General features: G+C 45.4%; 1 protein-coding gene across 4 annotated transcripts in view; it reads left to right on the top strand.

Moving 5' to 3' along the window:
• Nucleotides 1-10,787: 10,787 nt before the first annotated feature.
• The window catches only part of PPP4R3A (protein phosphatase 4 regulatory subunit 3A), a 73,202-nt gene continuing 65,881 nt past the window's right edge, over nucleotides 10,788-18,108 (top strand). For 2 of the 4 annotated variants that reach the window (XM_037900842.2, XM_037900841.2), the window contains exon 1: nucleotides 10,802-12,011. In XM_037900842.2, coding sequence (XP_037756770.1) covers nucleotides 11,870-12,011 — 142 coding nt within the window. In that variant the 5' untranslated portion in view covers nucleotides 10,802-11,869. Of the gene's footprint in view, nucleotides 12,012-18,108 lie in introns of all 4 variants that reach the window. The other 2 variants (XM_007055447.4, XM_037900844.2) reach the window with 2 other exon arrangements.

The raw sequence follows: 18,108 nt of genomic DNA, 5'->3' as shown, positions 1-18,108 counted from the left end.
CCTGTCATACTGACCAACATTGCCCCATTGTTTCCTTGTGCTCCCTCATCTGCATGTCTGTATCTATCTAGTGTCTCTTGTCTTCTACTTAGATTGTAAACTCTCTAGAGCATGGACTGTGTTTGTACAGGGTTTGTACAGTGACTAGCACAATGAGGTCCTGGTCCATGACTGGGCCTCCCAGGTGCTACGCTAACACAAATAATAACAATCTGCACCTTGTTCATGTTAATTTTCTCACATCTTCCGCTACTCCCCGTTCTACACACCACCCCACTGCTATGCTGTCTTTCCTAGTATCCAGCACCCCAGTCTCAGGAAATGGGGCAAACCTTTGGCTTATTTTCCTACCTTGCTCTGCTCCCTGGTTTAGTTGCACATTTCCACAGGTCTGTAGAGTATACCAGTTCCTATCTGTATGTTTGGTCTCTTCTGGATCTCAGATGGTCCAGTCCTACATGACAATTGCCAGTGCTGTTAGATACATTGCATTTGTGTCAACAGTGTAATGCTGTTGCAAAAAAAAGCGAACATCATTCTGGGATTTATTAGCAGGAGTGTTGTAACCAAGACACGAGAAGTAATTCTTCCACTCTACTCCATGCTGATTAGGCCTCAGCCGGAATATTGTGTCCAGTTCTGGGTGCCATATTTCAGGAAGGATGTGGATAAATTGGAGAAAGTCCAGAGAAGAGCAACAAAAATGATTAAAGGTCTAGAAAACATGACCTATGAGGGAAGATTGAAAAAACTGGGTTTGTTTAGTTTGGAAAAGAGAAGACTGAGGGGGGATGATAACAGTTTTCAAGTATGTACAAGGTTGTTATAACGAGGAGGGAGAAAAATGATTGTTCTTAATCTCTGAGGATAGGACAAGAAACTTAAATTGCAGCAAGGGACATTTAGGTTGGACATTAGGAAGAACTTCCTAACTGTTTAGAGTAGTTGAGCACTGGAACAAATTGCATAGGGAGGTTGTGGAATCTCCATCATTGGAGACTTTTAAGGGCAGGTTAGACAAACACCTATCAGGAAAGGTCAATAATACTTAGTCCTACCATGAGACAGGGGACTGGACTAGATGACCTCTCAAGGTCCCTTCCAGTCCTATGATTCTATGTACCTTGCCTCTGGGCATGGCATGAGGATGATAGTGTTTGGGGAGATCAAGCCTATTACTCTGTGGTTTCTTTGGTCTGTCGTGTCATTTGTTCTCACCTTATATGTACCTTTTAGTGTTCTGTATATTGCCTTACTATCTTTTTTTCTCCCTCCCTTCTAGCATCCTCTATTAGGAGATGTAGTATGGGCTCATCTTTGCCAAGGGAAGAGGCCACTGGTTCTTTCTATGGTGGCCAGTCAGTTTTCCCTATCCTGCCTCTCTACCTAGTTCCAGTGGAGCCACTTGTGAAGACAGGGGATGACTACCAGATGGCCAAAAACTATAGGAAGGTAAGTGTCCTTCCTCAAGGCTGTTTCAGATGACCTGGGGAAGGAGCCCACACTATGCACTTTCATTGATGTACTAATTATATCTTATGTGTATCAGCATGCTGGAGGGTTTAAAGTGATCCTCCAGAGATGCCTGAACATCCCACATACACCAGTTTCACATTTTTGAATGCTTGGGGTTGGCAGTATTGCCATATATATATGGCAATAGAGAAGAATGAGGGGGGATTTGATAGCTGCTTTCAACTACCTGAAAGGGGGTTCCAAAGAGGATGGATATAGACTATTCTCAGTGGTACCAGATGACACAATAAGGAATAATGGTCTCAAGTTGCAGTGGGGGAGGATATTAGGATGGATATTAGGAAAAACTTTTTCACGAGGAGGGTGGTGAAGCACTGGAATGGGTTACCTAAGGAGGTGGAGGAATCTCCTTCTTTAGAGGTTTTTAAGGTCAGGCTTGACAAAGCCCTGGCTGGGATGATTTAGTTGGGGTTTGGTCCTGCTTTGAGCAGGGGGTTGGACTAGATGACCACCTGAGGTCCCTTCCAACCCTGATATTCTATATGTTTCAGAGTAGCAGCCGTGTTAGTCTGTATCTGCAAAAAGAACAGGAGTACTTGAGGCATATGTTCCATTCTATGCATTCGATGAAGTGGGCCGTAGCCCACGAAAGCTTATGCTCAAATAAATTTGTTAGTCTCTCAGGTTCCACCAGTACTCCTGTTCTTTTTATGATTCTATATGTGTCTTTTGGGGTGGGTGGTGGTTGTGCAGCATCCCATATCTGTCTATCTTGTAACTTGTATCGTTAATCACCTTGGTTGAATTAGTTGTTTTTCAGACTGAACCACAGGGAACTGTTCTCCTTCCTTCTTTCTAATACAAAACAAAGTTTTAGTTTTGTATCAGCTCTGTGTCTTTACTTTACTTTACGTTGGCACCAATACTGCCACCCCCAAGCATTCAAAAATCATGAGACAGTACCCAAAATCATGAGATTGGCCTAACCATCTTGAGATGTGAAGAGGTAAATAACACTTTCTTCACACCATTCATGACTTTATAGATCTCTGTCATATCACTTCTTAGTCATCTCTTTTCTATGAACAGGCCCAGTCTTTTTAATCTCACCTCATATGGAAGCTGTTCCATACCCTTAATCATTTTTGTTTCCCTTCTCTTATCCTTTCCATGTATAATATAACTTTTTTGAGATGGGGTGACCAGAACTGCACACAGTATTCAAAGTGTGAGCATTGGATTTATATAGTGGCATTATGATAGTTTTCTGTCTTATTATCTTTCCCTTTCCTAATGGTTCCTAACAGTGTCAGCTTTTTTGACTGCTGCTGCACGTTGAGCAGATGTTTTCAGAGAACTACCACAAGGACTCCACAATCTCTTTGTTGAGTGGTAACAGCTAATTTAGACCACATCATTTTGTATGTATAGTTGAGGTTATTTTCCACCGTGCGTTGCTTTGCATTTATCAACATTAAATTTCATCTGCCATTGTGTTGCCCAGTCACCCAGTTTTGTTAGATCCCTTTGTAACTCTTAGTTAAGTCCAAAGTAGACTGCAATCTTGAGTAATTTTGTATTGTCTGCAAATTTTGCCACCTCACTGTTTAACCCTATTTCCGGATCATTTATGAATATGTTAAACAGCACTGATCCCAGTACCGATCCTTGGGGGACACCGCTATTTACCTCTCTCCATTCTGAAAACTGACCATTTATTCCTACTTTTTGTTTCCTGTCTTTTAATCAATTGCTGATCCATGAGGGGACTTACCCTCTTATCCCATGACTGCTTATTTTGCTTAGAGCCTTTGTTGAGGGACCTTTTCAAAGGCTTTCTGAAAGTCCAAGTACACTATATCCACTGGGTCACCTTTGTCCACATATTTGTTGACCCCCATCAAAGAACTCTAATAGATTGGTGAGGCATGATTTCCCTTTACAATAGCTGGGTTGACTAAACTCCAACATATTGTGTTCATCTATGTATCTGATCATTCTCTTCTTTACTATATTTCAACCAATTTGCCTGGTACTGAAGTTTGGTTTAGTGGCTTATAATTGCCAGGATTGCCTCTGGAGCCTTTTAAAAAAATTGGCATCACATTAGCTAACCTCCAGTCATCTGGTACAGAAGCTGATTTAAGCTATATGATACACACCACAGTTGGTAGTTATGCAACTTCATATTTCAGTTCCTTCAGAATTCTTGAGTGAACAGTATCTGGTCCTGGTGACTTATTACTGTTTAACTTATCGATTTGTTCCAAAACCTCTTCCATTGACACCTCAGTCTGGGACAGTTTCTTAGATGTTTCACCTTAAAAAAAGAATGGCTCAGGGGTGGGAATCTCCCTCACATCCTCTGCAGTGAAAACAGATGCAAAGAATTTGTTTAGCTTTTCCACAATGGCCTTATCTTCCTTGAGTGCTCCTTTAGCATCTCAGTCGTATAGTGGCCCCACTAACTATTTGGCAGGCTTCCTGCTTCTGATGTCCTTAAATTTTTTGCTGTTAGTTTATGTCTTTTGCTACTTGCTCTTCACATTCTTTTTTGGCCTGCCTAATTATACTTTTACACTTGACTTGCCAGAGTTTATGCTCCTTTCTATTTTCTACAGTAGGATTTGCCTTCCAATTTTAAAGGATGCCTTTTTGCCTTTAATCGCCTCTTTTACTCTGTGTGTAGTTATGGTGACTGTTTTTTGTCGTCTTACTATTTTTTTTAAAATTTGGGGCATACATTATATTTGAGCTTCTATTATGATTTGTTTAAATAGTTTCCATGCAGTTTGCAGGCATTTCAGTTTTGTTAGTTTCCATTGAACTAGCTTCCTCATTTCTGTGTCGTTCCCCTTTCTGAAGTTAAATGCTAGCCTGGAGGTATTCACACCCCATCAAGGATGTTAAATTTAACTACATTATGGTCGCCATTAGAGAATGGCTCAGCTATATTCACCTCTTATACCAGATCCTGTGCTCCACTTAGAACAAAATAGAGACTCTCTCCCCTTGTAGATTCCAGGACTAGTTGTTCCAAGAAGTAATCATTACTGATGTCTAGAAATTGTATTTCTGCATTCTGTCCTGAGGTGACACGTACCCAGTCAATATGGGGATAGTTGAAATCCCCCATTATTATTGAATTTTCTATTTTTATAGCCTCTCTAATCTCCCTGAGCATTTCACAATCACCATCGCCATCCTGGCTAAGTGGTTGGTAGTATATTCCTACTGCTATCTTATTATTATTCAAGTGTGGAATTTCTATCCTGTGGTACAGTTTGATTCTTTGAAGATTTTTCCAATATTTGACTCTATGCTTGCTTTCACATGTAATGCCACTCCCCCACCAGCATGACCTACTCTGTGATTGCTATATATTTTGTACCCCGGTATTACCATGTCCCATTGATTATCATCATTCCACCAAGTTTCTGTTATGCCCATTATATCAATATCCTCATTTAATATCAGACACTCAAGTTATTATTCAAGTTATTATTTAGACTTCTAGCATTTGTGAATATTTATAAGCACTTATAAACGCACTTATAAAATTTGTCAATATTTGTCTGCCTTCATGTGATATAACTGAATGGGACTCTTTTTTTTTCATTTGACTGTTTCTTTTTAGTTCCTACCTATACTTTTATCACCTTCTATCCTCTCCTCTTTTCTAGGATATAGAAAATCCTCATTAATAGATCCTCCCCTAAGGGACATCTCGGTTCAAACTGTGTGCTCCTCCATACCTGTCGGCTTTCCCCCCAGCCCTTAGTTTAAAAATTCTTCTATGACATTTTTAATTTTACGAGCCAGCAATCTGGCTCTGTTTTGGTTTAGGTGGCGCCGATCCTTCATGTATAGGCTCCTCCTTTCCCAAAAGGTTCCCCGGTTCCTAACCTAAAACCCTCCTTGGTACCTATATGTACTACGTCTATCAGCTCCTCCCCAGCACTGCACATAAGTTTGTCTAAATTACTCAAGAGATCCCCAACCTTTGCACCTAGCAGACAATTTACCATCTGGTTCTCCCAGTCATCACAAACCCAACTATCTGTATTTCTGATGATCAAATCCCCCATTACTATTACCTGTCTCTTCCTAATCAGGGCCGGTGCAACCACTAGGTGAACTAGGTGGTCGCCTAGGGCACCAAGTGGTTGGGGGCGGCGGTGGAGTGGAGGTAAGCTGGGGCACGGGGGCGAGGGGAGGGCTGCCTGCAGCAAGTAACGGGGAACCACTCCCCACCCCAGCTCACCTGTGCTCCGCCTCCTCCCCTGAGCACCACCCCGCTCTGCTTCTCTCTATCCCAGGCTTGCGCGCTGAACAGCTGATTGGCACCGCAAGCCTGGGAGGCGGGAGAAGCAGCGGTGTGCTCGGGGAGGAGGTGGAGCAGAGGTGAGCTGGGGCAGGGAGCTGCCGCGGGGGGGGCTCCCTGGGCCGAGAGGAGGGAGAGAGGGAGGGGGCAGCAGGGAGCTGCTGCGGGGGGGGCTCCCCGGGCCGAGGGGAGGGAGGAAGCGGCATGGACCTGCCGCGGGGGGGCAGGGCGGTGCAAAGTGGAAGTTTCGCCTAGGGCGTGAAACCTCCTTGCGCCGGCCCTGTTCCTAATAACTGCAGTTCCCTCCCTGGAGAGGTATCCGCAGTGTAAGTGGATATCAGGACATCATCTGGAAGGAGGGTGCCAACTATGTGATCATTTCTCTCCGCTCCAGCTTGATGTTTTCCTTCCCCAAGACTTTCATCCTCCTCAACAGCACAGGGGCTGTCAGACTGGGGGTGGGACCATTCTACTGTGTCCCAGAAAGTCTTGTCTGTGTACCTCTCTGTTTCTCTTAGCTCCTCCAGTTCAGCCACCCCGGTCTCAAGAGCCCATACTTCGTCCCTGAGGTCCATGAGCTGCTTGCACACATACGCCACCTGTCCACAAGGCAGGTAATCATGCAAGCTAGATGGCCCAGCTCTGCTGCTGGGCTTCTACCTGCATTATTTTTACTCCTGAAGCTTTTTTGGGGGGAGGGATTGTTTTGGGTTTTTTTGCAGGAGGGGTGAATATTGGCCCAAGTTTAAAGAACATTAGGTATAGCTGGCTCTCATGCTCCTTCTCTAAACTCCTTCACTAAAATCCTGTTTGCTGCTTCTGTTCACTAGTCACATAGGAGCTGGCATTTTAAACCCTGGTTTTCCCTGAGTAGCCCCACTCCCTGGTTAACAGATCCTAAAGGATTAGAGATCAAAGCCTCATTAGGTAATTCTCAGCCTTGCCTAACAGGCCACTAGGCTCAGCCACAACCCCCGCCCCCAACAGACCACACTGTAAGCTTCAGGCAAGCAGAAAGCACACAAACAACAAACTAACAGACAACAAGCTCACCCCAAGGGTCACGTAGTTGCTCCTCCTTCACCTGGAGAACTCACTTGCAAAACTCCCCTGTTTGCTGCTCCAGTTTGCTAGCTCCTCCTCTGATCTCCTTGCCTGCTGCTCTCTGAGCCTTTAGTCACATTTTTGAGCTTTTCTCTGCAATCATGAGGGCTAGAAACTTACTTATAAAAGTGAAAATTGAGATTCTCATGTAATCACATGAATCTGGGAGCTGAGGCATTACGAAGAAGCAAATAATATGAGACTCACGATAAAATCATGAGAGTAGGCAATGCAGTGACACTGAGACTCAGGAAGCGTGATTTTAAACCCCCCCCCCCCCCCCCAACAGAGTCTGGTATAAAGAAACTTAAGACAACAGTTAAGAAATTAAAGGTGTTAGACTCCACATGGAGCCTGCTTGAGCATACCATTCTGTAATTGCCAAAAACTGAAACAGAAAAACAATAAAATAAACCAGAGTCCACAGTTATTCCCATGGCCACAAGGGGGTGCAAATTGCAAATAACCACAGCTCTCCCTCAGATTTTCCATTGGCGGAAAGCAACTTCAAATTCCAGCCAGGACTCTGTATAGAAGCCCTACTGGCAGAGGGTGCTTGGGACAGGTAACGAAGTATCTCATCTTTGGTTAGCCTGGCCCCAGTGCCTCTCAGACCATCCCTCTATACTTGTGGTATTGTGTGGGCTTCAAGCCTTCTACCAAAGTGGAGGTTATAGAAGGTGGATAGCCTAGGTGTAATTGAGGAAGCCCTGCCCTGGCATGGGGATTGGCTATTTATCAAGGGAGGAAAGTAGAAGTTATGTTGGTTGCAGCAGGTGGTGGTTTGTGTGTCAAGCTCTAGGAGACTAGTCTGACCAGATTCCTCTACTTTGTGTGAGAGCTCTGAACCAGGGTGAGGACATTATGTATTGTTTCATGTAATTGTGTCTGTCCTGAAACCTTATTAAAAAGGGACATACTATTTTGTTAGTTTGTGTTCGCTTTTCCTTGCCCAGATCTTATTGATGCCCAGTCAGGGAAAGTAAGGTGGAACTCACCTCCAGTGCACACCTGGCTACATGAGTGCATTCAGGGATGGCCTATGCATTTACAGGTAGTGTGCATTTCTGTGCACCTGCTCCAGGACTTCCCGTGGGCAGAGATCCACAACATGTGGTTCTCAAAACACCAATAACACGTTATATTTACTAGTCAAGAGAACTGTGGCACAGCTGTGTCTCTGGTACAGTTTCAGCCATACTATGGATGCTTTTTTAACATGCTTGTCGTAGTGTAGATGGAGATATCGTCACAGCCAGCTCTAATCCACCATTGGATCCCTGCTGAAACCTAGAGGTGGGCCCCAACTAAATGTCCACAACTGGACTTTGGAAGAGTTCACATATGGATATAAAATTTGTGGTTAGCTATAAAGGGCCAGACAAAAATGTATGACAGGGATGCGGAAATAGTGGTGATTGGATACCTCTTTCTGAGTAACTGTTAATTGGGGAGATAACCTGTTAGTCTGTGATTGTGGCGCATTAGACCCAGCAAAATGCATTTTATTAATAAATACAAACATCCATTTAAAAAAAATAAAATACAATGAGCTCCCATGTATTGTGTAGCTAGAATGTGTCTTGCAAAAGACTCTCCCAGTACAGTGATGGGCCTATAAGGTCCCCACAGCTCTAGTGTTTTTGCATATTTTTTCAATTTTGATGCAGCCTTAAAAAAAAATCTGTCAGACATATGCTCTGATGTTGGCAGCAGCGACAGCAGCAGAGAGTCAACAGCGTCTGTTTGTTACTGCAATTGTTGGATTGCAGCTCTGTTTGGTGCAATCCAACAGCCGTTCTACCAGAAGCTGTTTAACTTTTTGTACCACTCAGGGAGCCTCCTGAAAAGATGACTTTGCAGCAGGATCACTCCAGCTTTGCTGGACAAAATGTAAGCAAACAGATGAGGAGAATGTGGGACTCAGATCAGGGAAAGAAGGGAGGTTAGAAACTTCCTGGAACTCAGACTTCCTGTTCAACCAAGGACATCGGATCACCAGTTGTCAAGGTAGAACAAAGCCTTGGGTTCATGCTGGGCTCCTCCCCACTGCTCCTGGACACACATTTTGCATTTCGGGGCAAGGAATGATTTTCACTATCTTTGAATGGCCAGAAGACTCCTCATCTCTGAGGAAGGGATGGATCTTGCCACTGTGATCCATGTATTTGTCACCTCCAGGTTAGACTTCATATTTGATCTCCCTAAGGAAGCCAACAGCTACATCTCACAAGCTGCAGCTCTTATACCATACAGCAGCCTGCTTTGAGACCAACAAAAAACTTTTTGATTAAGCATCAGTGCCCTCCCTCGAAGGGAGAGGCACCAGAGTAGTCCTGTCCATTTCCGGAGCCTCTCTGTCACTCTGCCCTCTAAACCATGCCAGTTCTCCGGTGGAGACAGATACGTGGCAGAAAGGTAAATGCCAAGATAGAGCAGCAGACCCACGCTCCAACTGATGGCCTGAAGCGCAGGTGGGAAGGAGCTCGCCTGCCACCCATCCCCGACCACCAGGCCAGAGCTCTTGACCCAGTTGACTCAGGAGGAGGAGGCTGCAGGAGCACCTCAAACCAGCACTCTCTCACCATTGTTGATAACTTGAAAATGAATTTAAAGTCTTAAGGCCCAATGTGGTGTTACTTCTGAATCTGGACCCAAACAGAGGTAGTGAAACAAAGGTGACTTTACATCACTTTGGTAGTTCCTCTACTAAAGGGCCAGGCTGGGGAAGGTAAAGTATTTCCCAGCACTATACCATTACAGTGTCATTATACACACTGAGCTTTGGGTTAATGAATGGCTCCTGCCCTGTGATGCCAGAAATGAAACACTGCAATATAAGTGAAATATTATTTGTAATGGTTATTTGGCCCTTCTGCATAGCCATTGTTATGTGGTGTGCTGCATGGGTGCCACCCTTTGGCTGAACGGTAGGGTGCTGTGGGTAGGGCTACTGCTCTCATACCCCAGGTTGAATGCACTGTGAAGGGTGGGGGTAGTGCCCCAGTACCTAGGGGGGCTGCACCATAAAGAGTGGGGGTGGTGTGCAGTGATTGGGGGGTGCTGGGCAATGGGGTTCTGCCATTTCAGCCGCAGGTGCTGTTCTTTTATACCCTTGGGTGCTGTGTGGTGATCACTGGGATGCTGCACTGTAGGGTTGTGCCCTGGCACCCCAGCATGCTGTGTGGGTGAGGTGCTCCATAGTGGGGTGATGTGTGGTCATGGGTGGGGTGCCACACTAGTCTGTGGGGTGCTGCATGCTGGGGGGTGCTACCCTTGCCCCCTAGACTATGGCTTGCTGAAGGGGATGCCTAGAGGGGAATCCTATGTGTTTTGAATCTGATTACTCTGTAAAGTTACCTTCCATCCTGATTTTACAGAGGTGCTGCTTCTTTTACTTTTTTTTTCTTTATAATAAAGTTCTGTTTTTTAAGACTCTGGTTTACCTATTTGGTTGGTAGATTATTCTCAAGCCTCCCCAGGAAAGGGGGTGAAGGGGTTTGGGGGGATATTTTAGAGAAACAGGACCTCCAAGCGGTCCTTTTCCTGAATCTTTGTCTAACTCACTTGGTGGTGGCAGCAGTACCCAGCCAAGGACAAGGAAGGATTTGTGCCTTGGGCAAGTTTTAACCTAAGCTGCTAGAAATAAGCTGAGGAGGGTCTTTCACGCGGGTCCCCACATCTGTACCCTAGAGTTCAGAGTGTGCTGCCTGGGGGATGCACACAGTGGGTTACTGAGGCGTTTGGGTGACAGAGGCAGGCGCTGCTCCCCTGCGGTGAACAGCAGGGGTTCGGGCGCCCCCATCCCTCTCCCCCCACTCGCTCCCTGAGCCCACAACTGCTGCTGGCCCTTTAAATGCTGGCGGGAGGCCCGTGCCGCCGCTGGCTGGGAGACCCCGCGCCTCCAGTGAGAGGTGAAACCAAGATGGCGGCCGCGCAGTGACTGAGGCGGAGACAGAGCCAGTGGGAGACGGACGGGCCTCGCCGCGCCTCAGCCAGCCAGCCAGCCCGCCCGGCCGGGGAGGGGCCTTTCCTGCCGGGCGCCCGGAGCGGAGCGGGCCGGACTACCGGAGCGGGCCGAGGAGCCGGGGCTGAGCCGCAGCAGTAGCGGGAGGAGGAGGAAGAAGAATATGGCGGCGGAGCCGGGCTGGGAGTGAATCTGCCGCCTGCGAGGGGAGCCCATGGGGAAGACGGGGCGCTGAGCCCGGCCGCCTTCGCACCCCGCCCGGGACAGGCAGCGCCCGCTGGCCGCTCACGAGCCGCTCTGGAGAAGGAGGGGCCGCGCCTCCTCTGCCCCCCGCACTGACGAACTGCGAGCGAGGGGGCGTCGGGCCTGGGCAGCGCCCGCACAATAGAGCCGAGCGCCGGGCAGGGGGTGAACTGACCCCGCTCCCTCCCCCTTGCCGCCGATCTGCCACCACCCCTTGTTCCCTCTGCTAATCTGGCTGCTTCCTGTCCCCTTCCCCGGCCAGCACACGGTTCTCCCGGCTCACCCCTCTCCTAGCACCCCTGCTCTGCAAGCCCCATCCCCTGCCACCTTTTCCCTTTGCTTTCCCCCCACCCGCTTCTAGCTTCCATAGCCATCTTACCTCTCCTTCACCATCCCTCCTCTACCACCTCTGCTCACTCCCCACGCTGCCCCTTCGGCCTGCCCCTTTACCCCCGGCAGCTCAACTGCTCCTTCGGCTTTCCCTCCTGAATAACACTTCCCTGGTCCTCCAGCCTCGTAAATAGCTTCCCACCAACCACCCCCTTCCCCAGGACTCTGCTGTGCCTCCAAATATTGGGGATGAGGAGGAGACTGCCCCAGCAGTGAAGAATAAGGAGAGATCCCGGGGTGTCTGTGTGGGGCTGCTACCCTCTTTCCTGCTCCTCTCCTCTGAGGGGGGCCTAGCCCCCCACCAACCTCCTGTTCCTTCAGGTGTCACAGGCCAGTGTGGTGGCTGTGGTGTGGCAGGCGGCAGGATGACCGACACCCGGCGGAGGGTGAAAGTTTACACGCTGAATGAAGACCGCCAGTGGGATGATAGGGGCACCGGACATGTGTCCTCTGGCTACGTGGAGAGGCTGAAGGGCATGTCCCTGCTTGTCAGGGCAGAGAGTGATGGTAAGTGTGTGAGAGCATGCCAAGTATTGGTAGTAGTCTTTTACCAATCCACCTAAAAAAGGAAGATGGGAACTGGCTTTGTATATCTATTCCATGACACTAGTGGCATAATTTGTATAGGATTCTGAAACGAGGGAGGCAGCAACTATGGTTAACTCTTGTTAGGCCAAGTGACAGGGTTGGAAGATTAGGACAACACACTCCTACCCATCAGGTACACACTTTGTGCATATTGGACACACAGACGTAATGGTGCATACCAAATACACTTAGTCCACATTGCACACACTATTTTGCATCCTGCTTCTTGCCCCCCCCCCCCCCCCAATGATCTTTGCCACCAACGCTACTTGGGATCTCTTCTTCAAATAATTTATAATGCCCAGATTAAAGAAACTACTCACAGTTTGGATTACATTTGTTGAACATAAAATATTTTAAATTCAGTGTAGTGTCTAACCTATTCAGCTCTCAGTAGTTGGGTTTCAGATATATTTTTCACTCTTTAAAAGTGTTTTAAAGGGTGTTTTATAATGTGTGGCTATACATATAGTATTAAATTGTTGATTTTAAGACAGTACAAAGAACAAAACAATATTGTTGGGATATATTTTAAGCAGCTACAGTATTCTGGACTCATGGTAAAACTGCTTTAGAATTACCCCTTAAATAATAAATTCACTTAAAGCATATCACCTGTTTTCCTCACATTGCAAGCATGTTTCTCTACAGATCACTAAATTATGGTAGGTTTTGTGTAAGAACTATCCATGATTATTTGATCAGTGAGTTAATGGTTGCTGTAGTTACTGTGGATTAAACTTGAAGTATATCTGGCTTTATTTAACACTAGTAGCATGAATTACGGTGTCCTATCTCATTTAACCATATAGTTGCATATTTGGTGATGTTTTTCTGACCGTAGCTATTTCCAGGCTTTTTATGTTATGTCTGGTTAGGTTGGATCATTCTTGCAGATTGCTGTCTACAATTGATTGTAATCTCCCCTCTCCCCCATGTTTATTTGACTTTCCTGTTGCTGATATTGAAGGATAGAAAACTTCATTGAGGTCACTTACTTAGTCCAGTCATTGCATGGAAAAGTTCTGAGAACGTGCGCTATAAGGAAATCCTAAACTGATATAGTAGAAATCAAATTTAGAAAATTGATGATTATCAGAAACCTGCTTAAATGCTAATTACATTGATTTGAGTCTTTTACGTTGCTAAATTATTATTAATGAATTATGAAAGCCAAATATATAATTGATTTTACCAAAGAAAATTTGAAGACTGTTCTCCCCATTCTTTTCAGCATGTCTTATTTCTTATGTAAGATAAACTCCTCCAGATGGCAATGGACCTCTACTACTGAATTTAAGGGTGAAAGGGAGCACAGTGGGGGGGGGGAGAATCACCATTGTAAACTGGTTTTATTTTACAATGGTATAATTATAGCACTCACCACCACCAGGACAGCTTTCAAGAGCATAACAAATGAGTAAAGTACAACTGAAACATCAAATGATAGAGTGACATTAAAACATATATATATATAGTGGCAATATTTTAAAAATACAATGATGTGGGTAGAATTTTTGAGTATAAAATGCTGCAGGTTGTAATCTGTCAAGGAGCAGTCTGTTTAAGCTACACAGACTTCCGCTGATTTCAGTGGGATTTGCATATGTAGATTGATTTTGGTAGTTTACTTGCTGTAAATGAGCTTGTTTAAATCTATAAAAGAAAGTGGAAGTATGAAGTATTGTAAGTGGTGTTTTAAGGTTTATCTAGGAGTTACTGCATTTTAAAGATTAATTATCCATACTTTTAAAAATATTCAGCAAACTAATATTTTTAAAAATTGAATAACTGAAATTAACATATAATAGTTTATTTAGCTGTCATAACTCTTACAGCATGTACAGTTTATAGGATTATTAGATAATAAAATCCTCTTCAGAAACTTACCTTTTTTGATCACTGAGGCTAATATATCACTCCTTTTAGGCAAACATGCCCTCTAGTAATTGTTTTCTTATTCTTGTCACTTTACCTTATCAAATTAATATTCAGTTTTCTCTCAGTGTCAGAAGTCAGTGGCCAAGAAAGTTTTGAAGGCAAATTTGTATGTAATGAAATTTTTTTAAAAATTGTTTGGTGTATTATTGTATGAAATGTTTGTAAGTGTGAACAGTTAATTCACAAAAACAAACAAACAAAAGTGACACCAGATTGTTATACTTCAGATGCATTGATGCCGTTTACAGGGCTCAGGTCCCTTGTTCCTCCTTCTTTCAGTTACCATTCAGCTTTTCTGTTAATTGCTTTGTTAAATGTAAGGGTCAAAATTAACAAGTACTGAACAAGTACTAGTGTTCCACATGTCTTTGCGTCCCTGTGTAGTTCTTTCATCTTTCCTTGACAGTTCCTCCCCTTTCCATCATGCTGTCTTCTGCCTTTGTTTCTTCCTACAGTTTGGGGTCAGGACTCAACTTCCTTTTATTTAATGGCTTACCCACAAAAGCTGAGAGACCAATTTAGGTTTCAGAATTCTCTAAGGGAGAATGCAACCAAAAGTCAATTTTTATCCGTGGCCTTTTAAGATACAGTGCTATAACCACTTCCAACAGATGGAACATAGGAATTACCATACCAGATCAGGCCAGTGGTCCATGATATTGTTGTCCTGTTTTTGACAGTGGCCAGAAACGTCAAGTAAGTTCAAGCATCCCTGGTATAGACAACTGACACTAACCTGTTAATACAGGAAATCTCTTACTGTACCCAGTTATAGGATGGCTTATGCCCTGAATCATGAGGGTTTATATCTCCTAATTGTTCTAAATCCCATCTATTATAATTGAATGTTCTTGTCGTTATCCATATAAATGTCTAGTCCTTTATTTGGATCCTGCAAAATTCTTTTCCTTAATAATACCGATGTGGCAATGAGTTCCACTTGCTGGTTTGCTTTTTTTTTTTTTTTTTGAGGAAAACAGGGTATCTCAGTCAAATCTAAACTTGATGCGTTTTAGTTTCACTGCATGACCCCTTGTATTTCTGTTAGACAATAAAGGAGTGCCTAATTTCCACTCCTTCTGTCATTCATTTTTAATAACTGTATCCTTTCGCCGCCTTGTCAGTTCCATGACCTGAACAGTCCTATTCTTCATATGACAACCTTTCTATGCTTTTAAATCATTTTCATTGCTTGTTTCTGAACCTTTCCCCCCCCCCCCCCCCCTTTGAGGTAAGGTGACCACAACTGAAAGCAATATTCCAGATGACGGTATACCATTCTCTTAATGATACAAATAATTTTCAATCCCAAAGATATAAAATATCAGGCACTTGCTAGTATAAGGACTAAGCTTATTTGCCTTGTCAGAATACACTGATTACCAATCCATGCTTCCCCTTCTGCTTAGTCTTCGTCTGGGCAGCACCTCCCTGCTGCTTGGGCCTGAAGACCCAAGCTTCCAAGTCGCTGAATTCTGAATCCTAATTAATTCTCTGCCAGTCCTCCAACAAATACCGTTTTTTCCCTACCCGCCAAACAACGGTGACAGCAGCCAGGTCTCCTCTGCCCCTATTACAGAGGCAGGAGGCTACTCTGCCCCAAAAGCAAGGGTGGCACTGCTTCTGTCTCTCAGCACAATTAGGAAGATGTCACTGGTTTGATTTATACTTTCTCCCCATTTGGAAGGTTTTCTTTGTGACCACAATGGCTTTAAACTATTTTTTAAAAGTAAAGCTTAGGAGTCTGCTAAAGTTGATGGCACTTGCCCAGGAAAGTTTAGTACTCACTCTGGAGGAGATTGTGTTTTTGTTTTTGTTTTTGTTTTTTTACCTCCCCCCGCCCCATCCCATTTTCTGTACATCCTACTGCTGTTTTGATTGCTGCTAATCATGGAACTGACTAGTCTGTATACCATGACTGGAATGCACGGTAATGCCCGTTAGTGATGCTGTTCTACCTGTCCTGATATCATAAAGGGTGATTTTTACTAGCCACAAAAGAGATCTTATGTGGCCTGTAAGGCAGGGGTTCTCAACCTTTTTCTTTCTGAGGCCCCCCCTCAACATGCTATAAAAACTCAAAGGCCCAGTGTGGGGACTCAGGGCTCCAGGCTGGGGGGACCCTTGAGCTTAGGCATACTTTAACTTCTATTTTTGGGGGGGACGGACAAGGACTGGTGGGGCTTTGGCCAGCTGTGCACAGTGTGGTCCGGAGAGGGAGTGCCACATCCACCTTCTGACTCACCTCACCTCAGGAGGCCACCCAGCCTGTCTGGGTTGTGGGGGGATGCAACCAAAAAATATAACTCAAAGTGGGGACTCGGCTCAAAGTTTGAAAACCACTCAGGGTGCAGAGAGAGGGGTAGTTAGGGGCTGTGTGCTAGGAGTGCTTCCCCTGTGGTGGCTGTTTCCTGAGGGCTCTGCTGCCCCAGAGTCAGGTCCCCCGGCCCGAGCAATGCTTTCGAGCTGCATGAGCAGTCAAAGGGGGCTGGCAGCTGAGGAGCAGTCACAACCCCGAGCATCAGTAGCAGATGGGAATGCCACGGCTGCCCTCTCCATGGCACCACCAAGCAGAGGAGCAGCTGTCCCGCACTGCCTGATTCTGGCTTCCCACCTATGACCTGGCCACAGGGCGGAAGAGCGGGGGGAGCTGCTCCTGGGACTGTTCCACTCTGGGTAAAGTGCTGCAATTTTTTTTTTTTTGGGGGGGGGGGGGGGGGAAGCAACACCTGTTGGCAACCCCCAACTCTGCTTCTGCCCCAGGGAGTTGCCAGGGCTTGGGACTTCAGCCCCGTGCTGCTCCTGGCCTCAACCCTGGGTGGGGAGGGCATTGAGGCTCCCCCACCACTCCCAGCTTCAGACTAAGGGGAGTAGGGGCAGTCCAGAGCTCCCGGCTTCAACCCCACGCTGCTCGTGGCTTCAGACCAGTGGGGCGCCGGGGCTCCCAGCTTCAGATTGGGGGGCACCAGGGCTCGTGGCTTCTACCCCACATGGGGGCATTGCGGCTTACAATATGGGGTTTCAGCCATGAGGCCCTGCGGCCCCCCAGAAAGGGCTCGTGGATCCCCAGTTGAGAACTGCTGCTGTAAGGTTTCATCTTGCCTCAGAAACCAATTGAACATCTGAGAAATTTGGGCTGTGGTACCACTATTGCCTGGGAAATAAAAAATAATTCTGTGGTAACACACTTCAGTCCTTTTGGGTAAAACTAGGAGTGATGGATTGAAATTAAAAGAAACATTTAAGATGAGGGAAAATGTTAATCCACCTATTAGACTGTGAAATAGTCTCTGAAGGAAAGTAGTGTACGCACTGTAGTTTGTTCTCCTGCCATTGTGTGGACCCTTTATAAGAGAGCTTTTAATAGGTAGAGCTATATGAATTCTGTAACAGCAGACTTTACTGCAGAATCCGCCTTTTGCGCACACTTTCCTCCAGCATTATACTATTAAAAAAAAAAAAAGCCCTCCATTGTTGTGAAGGAAACATTGCCACTTCTGCTCATGTTAATGATGAAGTATTTTCCCAAGTCTGCAGGCAGCCTGTACTAATAGCTGAGTAGTATGAATTGCGTTGTTAACTAATTTTCATTGCTGGTCACTGGTAGCAGAAGCATCCAGCTAATTTTTAGGGTTGTGGGAGAAGCATGAATCCCCAAGTGCCACCTCCCTCTACCCTTTCGAAACAAAGAAGGGCGCTGAGAACCACTGGCTTAACACATTTAAAGTATGTTTCTTTCCTAAACAGTAACTCTCAATATGCCATTGTGGAGCTCTGTAGTTATTCTTGCTCACTTCCCTGTCAGAATTGTTTTGTTTGTGAATCAAACCATACCCACCCTACCCACTTCTGCAAAGCTGCCCTGAGCTATTGGACTCAAGCTGGGTTCTTTCCATCTTGCATACAACTCCCAGTAATGGAGGTTCTGTAGACTAAATCTTACTCTCCTCTCCACAGGTAACCCTGCTGTCTTCACATTATTCCTTCAGTGATGCCCACATAAACTCATTAGCTTTAAATGGGTTTGTATAGATATCACTTAGTGCATCATTTGGCCCGCAGAATTTTTTTCTTG

This window comes from Chelonia mydas, chromosome 6, assembly GCF_015237465.2.
Source record: "Chelonia mydas isolate rCheMyd1 chromosome 6, rCheMyd1.pri.v2, whole genome shotgun sequence".
Classification (NCBI taxonomy): domain Eukaryota; kingdom Metazoa; phylum Chordata; order Testudines; family Cheloniidae; genus Chelonia; species Chelonia mydas.
Note: the sequence above shows the minus strand (reverse complement) of the source record. Positions and strands in the feature narration are given on the sequence as shown.